We start from the raw sequence: 10,000 nt of genomic DNA on the forward strand, positions 1-10,000 counted from the left end.
TCACCTCATGGTTCATGATCTCTATGTGTGTGTGTGTGTGTGTGTGTCTCACCTCATGGTTCATGATCTCTATGTGTGTGAGTGTGTATGTGTGTGTGTATGTGTGTGTGTGTGTGTGTGTATGTGTGTGTGTGTGTGTGTGTGTGTGTCTCACCTCATGGTTCATGATCTCTATGTGTGTGTGTGTGTGTGTGTATGTGTGTGTGTGTGTGTGTGTCTCACCTCATGGTTCATGATCTTGCCGTAGGTCTCCACCAGGGACTCGGCGTAGAAGGGCGTCTCTCCGTAGAGCATCTCGTACATGCAGACGCCCAGAGACCACCAGTCACACTCCGGCCCGTACTTCCCCATCCCGTCCTCCATCGCCTGCAGGATCTCCGGGGAGATGTAGTCTGGTGTTCCTACGGCAACCGACGACTGGACCTGGGAGGCGGGGGGTAGAAAGGGAGAACAGATTGTGGCGTTAAGCGTAGAAAGTTCTTGGCAGCAGCTCAGTTCTCACACAATTTTGATACATGGACGTCAACTTTACAGCTTGCCAAAACAGACTGTGATATTCTTCTGATTCACTCCTCTCCTCCCTTCCCCTCTCCCTTCCTGTTAAAAGGGAGTTTTTCCTTCCCACTGTCACCTTAGTGGTTGCTCTAGGACAGTGGTGTAGGGGTCCCTGGAGAAGTGGGTATACTCCTAATGTTTTTAAGCAGCCCATACAGCACAGGATAAATGCCCTGTTTTGAGAAGTGGGTATACCCAATGCTGACTGAAATGAAATAAGTGGGTATACTCCGTATACCTGCATATACCCTGGACTACAACCACTGCTCTAGGAGGTTCAAGCTCTGGGCTCTGTCAAGCGCCTTAAGAAAACTGTTTGATTGTTATAGCCGCTGTATGAATACAATTGAATTCAACTGAACTGAAAGTTTATTGATGAAGGTTCTAGACATCAGTCCAATCCTGCAGCTTCGGACCCGAGTTGGCCTACATGCATGCAGTGGTTCTGGCCCAAACAGCTCACAAAAACAAATTGTTTGCATTTACTGTAGAAACCTCTAGAAGAGCAGCCCAATCCTCTGCCCCGGGTCTAGTCCAAATGCAGTGGTTCTGATGGCTCACCGATAGTGATTGCTTACAGATGGCAGGAGCGGTACTCAAGGCCAGACACACCCATAAGCACATATAAATCCAGAGGTTGTGGCATGTGGCACAGCGCTAATGAGAGAACACACTTTCATTTTTTTTTGAGTCGAGTAAGACAAGACCTCTGGGGAATTCTAAACACTCAAACAGAAAAGGAAAACACTCCATCAAAGCTTCAAAGAAATATAGCACAAAGACTTCTCTCATATTATCTTTTAACCTGAGGTTATTAATTCCTCCATTGCTGAAGAGCGAGAGACTCGAAACTGAATGAAGAAATGCCCCAGAGCTCAGGCAATAAAATTAGCATGAAAGAACAGAGCATTAACCCAGACCCATAAATTAGCCTGGATGCAACTTGCCCCTGAGCTAGAGCTTGGGCACATTTAGACTCCCCAGCGCTGAGAGCAGGGATGGGTTCCATGAGAACAGCTGATTACAGAGCGTTCAGAGCGCTACGGTTTTTGTACAGGATCTAAACCGACCCCGTCTGAACGTTCTAAAAAGCATTCATGCGTTGTAAATCATTTTTTATCTTCACAGTTATGTACACAGTTTAAATAGAATCTCTGTACTGTTCTACACACGATCTAAACAGATTTTCGGTATGATTCTATATATGGGCTATTCAGAACCCCTGCACGACCTACACAGAACATCTACATACGTAGTCTAAATGACAACCTAGAAATGGTTCCGGTAGTAGTAGTGGAGTTTTTACTGATCAAATACTCACAGCCTACCCGAGTAAATATGTAAGGGATAATGTATTGTCCGGAGGTCATTCTCCAAAAATAATTCCCGATGGGGCAAACAACACCCCGACGCGCAGCAAATAGAACTTTGAAGTTTCAGGTGTTGCATAGCAACCCATTACTTGCTGACTTCAAATTACCATGAGTCTGTTACGTTAAAATGACTGGACTTCTTGCGGAATGATATGAAAGAGGTGAATTAGAAGCACAAAACCCGTTGCCAATGACAGCGGTCATTATCTTTTTGCAGCGGTCTGTTAGCAGGAATTAATGTAGGGTATGACGTAGGGATGGCCCATTCAAATCAACGGTACTTTTTGGAACATTCTGAAGAGCCGTATCATAAATACTGATAGAGCACACAGTTCGACCCCCAAATCCCCTGCAATGGCTTGTGATCTGATTAGGTTGCCTATAACTACAGAATTTACAGTAACATTCCAGGACTGCTGGTATGCCTAGACCATTTGAGTCTCAATCCCTGCCTGCCTGCCTGCCTGCCTGCCTGCCTGCCTGCCTGCCTGCCTGCCTGCCTGCCTGCCTGCTCGTGTGAAGGCCCCGTCAGAGACAGATAACTGGGGAACAACGGATAAGCAGTCAGCTGAGATGAGCTGACTGTACCGCTCTTCAACATGACTTCATGTCTTAATGGTGGTTTTGTGAGTGTGTGTGTGTGTGTGTGTGTGTGTGTGTGTGTGAATGTGTGTCTGATTGAGTATAAGTGTGAGAATGAGTGTTGAGAGTGTGTGTGTGTGTTCATTGTGCGCTGCTTGGCCAGTTGAGCGGTCATGTCCCATTCCACTGCCTAGCATTGCTTGAACACTTGTCACCAGCCCAAGGACTGTGTCACAGTCACGCTGCTGAGCGGGGCAGTGCCGAGCAGAGTGGGTCAGCAAGCACGTGTGCGCACACACAGAATTACACACACACACACACACACACACACACACACACACACACACACACACACACACACAGAGACATACAGAATCTCTCTCTCTCACACACACACACACACACACACACACTGACTGACTACCGTCCCTCTCTCCCCAACACACACACACACACTCTTTCCTTGTGACTGGTGTTCTTCTGCACAGCGACTGTTCGACAGGAGTGTCTTAAACATTAGGCGTGACTAACCCAAGTGAGGTATTGGACAGAGGCTACTCACATTTAGAAAGATATTAAGGGAGTGTGTTGGGATGAAATGGCAAACCGGTGACACATAAGGCAATCCTGGTCAGTGACCACTCAAATAAATAGAGCAGTCTGATAAACATGACCTAATCCCTGCCTGGGACTGCGGATCTGACTAAACCCTGACTGATGGGGGAGGGGCAAATAAGGGAAAAAAAAAAGTGGACCAGTGATCTCTGTGTGAACATGACTGCTGCAGGCAATAACGCTTCTCCATTTGGTTGAAATCATTTCAAATAAACGTTTTATGTTTCTATAGCTTATAATGTATCATTAAGTGTGATCTCTGGGACCAACTGGCTTCCAGAACACAAAGTACCTATGTGTGTCTGCGTGCGCATGCGTGTGTGTGTGTGTGTGTGTGTGTGTGTGTGTGTGTGTGTGTGTGTGTGTATGTATGTGTGCGTTTGTGCATGAAAGTATGTAATTGTCTATTTGTGTGTGTGTGCTTGCGTTATTGCTTGTATGTTTTTCTGTGTGTAGGACTACACAATGTCAGCCAGTTTGCCATGTGAGTAACCAGGCCGGAACTAACAGGCACTGCTCATTCCGTGATTCTGTGATTCCCTGCTGCCGTCATTCCGACTGGGTTTTCCCTGGGCATCAGCACTATTGGCTGACATACCCCCCCAAATGCCACCCCAATGCCTGCCTGGCACAAGCTACGCTTTTTAATTAGTCACCCAATGCCTCCCCCAACCGTTCACATCCACTAGCCCAGCTGGGGTGGCGAGGCTGCCGGTGACACATTAGCCAGATGTGACTGACCGCTGCTGGTCTGTCTGACACGCTGGTTTATTCAGACATCACACTAACAAACAGTAGAAGTAGCAGCAGCAGGGTGAAGTGGAATTTGTAATGGTTGCTATGGCAGCAGAATGGGTGACGTTGCTAGTGTCGCTTAGCAATCTGAGAGTTGTGTTATGCGTTTGTTTATGTTTAGCATTTTAGAATGTGTGCTTAATGGGTATTGAACCCATGGCCTTCGAGGAGTTACCACCTTCATCAGTTGATCAAAAGACTGATAGAGGGATTGTTTAGATCAGGGGTCTCAAACTCAAACCTGGGGGCCAATTCCGGCCCCCCAAGCGATTTTATACGGCCCGCAAAGGTCCATTGATTTAAAAAAAAAAATAATGGAAAAGTTCCATTGATTTGAAATGGGCCACCCTACCGTTTACCGTAAAAAGACTGGCCCCCTTTGAGACCCCTGGTTTAGATACTTTATTGATCCAGACGGAAATGAGAAAGAAATCAAACAAAACCTCATTATTTATTACTATTTCCAGCGTGATCAGTGTCTGGGCGAAGGCTAATGAGATGGGTTCTGCTCAAGGTTTATTCCTGTGAAAAGGAAGGAAGAAAGAGTTTTTCCCTTTTCACCATTCCCTAAGTGCTTGGGGGGGGGGGGTCGTCAGGCTCTGGGCTAAGTTAAGTGCCTTGAGATGATTTCCATAGTTGTTGGCACTACATAAATCAATACATTTGAATTGAAAATAAAATAAAGTTGATAGGTCTTACCGTGCCATCAGGCATCATCCTCAAACAGGAGCCGAAGTCAGCTAGGCGGATATGACCGTTCATGTCCAACAGCACATTATCTGGCTTGATATCCCTGATGTCAGAGGGAGGGAGGGCGAGAGAGAGAGAGAGAGAAAGAAAGAAAGCAAAAAAGAAAGAGAGCAAGAGACAGAAAGAAAGAGAGAGTGGGGCAGAAAAGGCGAGAGAGAGATTGTGTTGAGTATAAACACTAACATTGAAACTGAAAGACATTAGTTAATCTACAGGATGACTCGCCAACACCTTTGAGACTTTGTCTGTCTGTGTCTCTGTCTGTCTGTCGTCTCAGAGTGGCGGGCGAGGGCTCGAGCCGCGGGGCCACACACACACACACACACACACACACACACACACACACACACACACACACACACACACAGTGCCCTCTGTTTCACAGAGCTGGCACCACGCTGGGCACCGCAGGCACGAAGTAAACACAGCGGTCAGGACTCATCGCTCCGTCACACTCACGCAAGCAAGCACACACACACACACACACACACACACACACACACACACACACACACACACACACAGACTTACACTCATCACACACATACACAATCAGGCCCATTCACATTCACACACACACACACACACACACACACACACACACACACACACACACACACAGTGCTCCCACTAAATAGCCTCTCGCTCGGCTGCACTCCCACTGTCCCAGGCTCCCGCTCGCAAAATGGGGGGCTGTGGCGGGACAGGGGAGGCTCCAGGGGAGGCTGGCAGGATGGACGGCTCAAACACATGTTTAACGCTGTACAATGAGGGGAAACCTAGCCTAGCCTCCAACACCACTGCCCGTGACTACGGCTCAAACACATGTTTAACACTGTACAATGAGGGGAAACCTAGCCTAGCCTCCAACACCACTGCACGGCTCAAACACATGTTTAACGCTGTACAATGAGGGGAAACCTAGCCTAGCCTCCAACACCACTTCCCGTGCCATTTGATCGTAATGAAAAAAGGGTTGGGCTTCAAATGAATGACTGAATGATAACTATAAATGCTTAAACATACAGCGTAGTGCTTTACATTCATACGAGGGGATAAGGGGGACCTGCTGGAAAGTTTTTGTCATTCGGATGTGCACTGTGTGTGTATGTGTGTGTGTGTGTGTGTGTGTGGGCGTGTGCGTGTGACTGTATGTATAGATGGTCTGAGAGGGAGTGTGTCTGTGTAAGTATACAGGTTTGACTGGTATCTACATATATCGAAATGGTGGTACGTGAATATAAGAGTTTGCAAGTGTTATGTGTAAGTATACAAGCGCATGATTAAGTGAGAGACAGGGCTAGAGATAGATGGAGAGAGAGAAAGGATTAGAGATAGTCATAGAGAGACGGGGATAGAGATGGACGGAGAGAGAAAGGCAAGACGGGAATAGTGTGTAAGTGTGTGAGTGGGGCTTTTGGCACCAGGGGGAAGCAGCAGTGAACAGGCTTCCTGGTTGAGAAGGCAGGAAGAGAGGCCCAGCTGCGCCGGATGGCTCCCCAGGACACGCTTTCCCTGCTGGGCAGAGGATCCAGGAAGAGGCCCCCCTCAGCAAGCAGCCCCACTACTAGGGGCCATCTTAGTCGCATCTTAATCATCGGTTAACACATCTGACCAGAACTGGAGCGACTAGTGCTTCGGTTACGCACTTATGTGTGTCTCTTGCACACACAGACACACACTTGGCCAGTGGTAGCCTTTAACACACAGGCCAAATATATACAGCACTAAGCATGATGTTCCCTTGTTCTCTTATTCACCCTGTCTCTCGTCTTACACCGCTGTTTAAACTCTCGAACTGTTATCATCTACGAGCTGACGGGAGCTATACGGAACTGTTATATTCTACAAGCTAACGGGAGCTATACGGAACTGTTATATTCTACGAGCTAACAGGAGCTATACGGAACTGTTATATTCTACGAGCTAACAGGAGCTATACGGAACTGTTATATTCTACGAGCTAACGGGAGCTATACGGAACTGTTATATTCTATGAGCTAACAGGAGCTATACGGCTCAGTTTCTAACATCTTAAACTGGAGTGTTGGCATGCCTCTTGAAGCTACCTCTGCCGTCAGCCTAGAGTAACATGCCTCTCATTTCTCACACACACACACACACACACACACACACACACACACACACACACACACACACACACACACACACACACACACACACACACATCCAAATGGGCAGTGTCCAGACATAATGAAAAACTCCTTAAATCAATGTCTCAAAACACAGCTAATTCCAGTACAGATGCATAGCACTGGTCAGTGTTATGCAAAGCAGATCATCTCTAGGCTGGTGCCGTGGGTCTCACCTGTGCACGTAGTTCTGCTGGTGAATGGAGTGGATAGCCAGCACCATCTCTGCCACGTAGAACTTGGACATGTCTTCAGGGAGACGATCTTCAAACTTACTCAACAGGGTAAGCAGGTCCCCGCCCACGTAGTAGTCCATCACCAGGTACTAGGGGGTGGGGAAGCGACAGTTTAATGGTCATTACTGTTAAACAGAATTACTGCTGGGTTCCCCCAAATGGCAAAGCTTTGGACCAACATAGAACAAGGTGTACTATCAGTAGTGTACACGTAGGAGGCCATAACCAGGTACTGACAGAGGAGAGAGAGAGAGAGAAAGAGTGACACAGAGAGAGAGAAAGAGAGACAGAGAAAGAGAGAGAGAAAGATTGGCACACAGAGAGAGAAAGAGAGACAGAGAAAGAGAGAGAAAGAGTGACACACAGAGAGAGAGAAAGAGAGAGAGAAACAGAGAGACAGAGAGACATGTTCTCTTTACTGTTAAGCTTACTTGTATTAATCATATTTGTGTGTAAATATCAATACACATTATTTGCATAAACGTACGTGTAAACCGACCCACGACATTTCCAGCCTATGGATCTAAGCATAACGCGGGTGCCTATGTCAATAGACATTTCCTAATGCTAGAGCTTTAAACTCAACTAACCCAATTTGTAACATCACAACCTGTAGACACAGCCAAAAACACTGATGTAGGATACTTGTTTCTCAACATATGCCCACATATAATGAAAGAGGTGTTATTCTTGTACTTTGAATCTATGTACACTGTGACACAGAAAAGATAAGACATGTTGAGATGGTTGTAGTTTGGCTGTACCGACCTTTGACCTGATCAGGAAAGTTGTGTTGTTCTGTGTTTATTGCCAGTGTACTTTCGTCACAAAAAAAAAAAAAAAAACATGTTATGGTGTTCGTAATTTGCCATTGTATGTTCTCACCAGGTAGTTGTCATCCTGGAAGGCGTAATGCAGGGTGGTGATCCACTGGCCGTCTCCTTTCACCAGGACGTCCCTCTCCTCCCGGAAGCAGGCCGTCTACAGAGGGACATAGGTGGTGTTGGGGGGGATAAACCAGGAAGTGAGTGACACACAGCCATTCCCACTCGGGCTGCATCCTGCTCTGGTGTGGTCTCCAGGTCCCATTTAAACATCAAGTTAAAAAACGCAGTTTCAGTGGTCCGGCAAAAAATATCTATAGCTTATATATATATATATAGGTTTTTTACCCCCCTTGATCTACTTTAAAATATATTACATATATTAAAATATATTATATATATATATATAACATAACATGTCCTATAAAGATGGATAGGAGGATCTTTGGGCGCCGTTTTCTTCAAAGTGGGATTGAGGGATTATTGACCAGCCTTGGCTGACAAAAGCTCGCCTGACACAGCACTGAGAGGCCTAGGGGCACTGTCAGAAGTGATTGTACAGAAAGTAGGTCAAGAAGACGGGAGGCGAGTGCAAGGGGGGGAGAAAATGGCTTCCACTTGCCTCCTGCAGAGGGAAGCTACAGACTGCTGAGGACAGCCTGGGAAATAGGGGTTTTGGGGTGTGGAAGGAGGCTTATTGGGGTTACCTGGGTGAACACGGAGATGAGTGCCACAAGGCTTAGTGCAAGGCACCTACTGAATTTATGCTTGGTCCATCAGTTGAGCCATGGGCACACATTGTCTCAGGGAGTGGGAGTGGATGGTGAGACAGACCAGGAGAGTGAGACAGACCAGGGGACTGAGACAGACCAGGGGACTGAGACAGACCAGGGGACTGAGACAGACCAGGAGAGTGAGACAGACCAGGAGAGTGAGACAGACCAGGGGACTGAGACAGACCAGGAGAGTGAGACAGACCAGGGGACTGAGTGAGACAGACAAGGAGAGTGAGACAGACCAGGGGACTGAGACAGACCAGGAGAGTGAGACATGATCAGGCAGGTCTGAGGGACTGTGGGGGGAGACTGGCATGTGGGAGTGTATACCGACCAGTCTGAGAGTTTAAAATGGTCTTTACCTCTGCTCTTTTCAGCATCTCCCACTTGTTGAGGATTTTCATGGCGTAGACCCGTTCTGTGTTTTTCATCTTGACAACAGCAACCTAGAAAAGAGGCAAACAGATTGACAGAGTGGTGGTGGTGAGAGGGGTATGAAGAATGCATTTTTAAACAGGCAACTGGAAATTAGAGGGGTTTGAGAAGCAGCTTCTAGGTTTTTATTCATTTATTTATTTATCGTGTTTACTTCTGTCCTACTTTGGGTCCCTTTCCCCAGGAGGAAAACTCTCACTAATTCATCATTTTGATATTTGATGTCTGCCAACTCAAATCAAAAAGAGGGCAAGATGGTTCAAATCCTTGGTCAAGTGACAAAAAAAATCACAAGCATACAATCAAGAGAGGGAAGCAGACATGAGATGGTTGACATCTATAACAACCAAGAATAGTCCCTGGATTACTCAGTAAATGTCAAGTCATTTAAGGCGCGTATTTGTGTGTGGGTTAGGGTTATGGGGGAGTCGGAGGAAGCAATGAGTCAGTAGACAGTGGAGAGAGGGCAAGAATGATGCTGGCTGCTTCTCAGGCAAACACACACACACACCCTATGTGGCTTATCTGAGACTGTGTAGCCACACCCCGACATAGGATGTGACAAGTATCGGGAGTGGGGGAAGGGTGTGTGGGCACATGACTGCATATTCCCTTCCATAGATGTCTGGTGACAAGGAACTAAGTGATATCTGGGTTAGTCATTGCAGCAATAATCTGACAGAAAAAGGAAGACACCTAAGAGGAGTAACATACTGCTTCATAGAATAGAGACACTAGAACGGAAATAAACACTCATCAGGGTCTTCTGTGTTCTCATCTCTTGTTGGCATGGGTTGGCGGTGACTACCATTCAAGGCACAAATACATTTTGGGGTATGTAAATCTTAAAACGGTCATGGAATAACTGAATATGGAACAAAACAAGGTCACTGAGAAAATTAAGCT

General features: G+C 46.6%; 1 protein-coding gene across 5 annotated transcripts in view; it reads right to left on the reverse strand.

The window, feature by feature from the left end:
• cdc42bpb (CDC42 binding protein kinase beta (DMPK-like)) overlaps positions 1–10,000 on the reverse strand; it is a 76,753-nt gene that overhangs the window by 39,568 nt on the left and 27,185 nt on the right. For all 5 annotated transcript variants that reach the window (XM_080832986.1, XM_080832984.1, XM_080832985.1 and 2 more), the window contains exons 3-7: positions 9,022–9,105; positions 7,945–8,040; positions 7,000–7,148; positions 4,620–4,713; positions 223–423 (exon numbers count right to left, since the gene is read on the reverse strand). In XM_080832986.1, the coding sequence (XP_080689112.1) occupies positions 223–423; positions 4,620–4,713; positions 7,000–7,148; positions 7,945–8,040; positions 9,022–9,105 (624 nt within the window). The remainder of the gene's footprint in view (positions 1–222; positions 424–4,619; positions 4,714–6,999; positions 7,149–7,944; positions 8,041–9,021; positions 9,106–10,000) is intronic.

This window comes from Sprattus sprattus (genome assembly GCF_963457725.1).
Source record: "Sprattus sprattus genome assembly, chromosome: 2".
Classification (NCBI taxonomy): domain Eukaryota; kingdom Metazoa; phylum Chordata; class Actinopteri; order Clupeiformes; family Clupeidae; genus Sprattus; species Sprattus sprattus.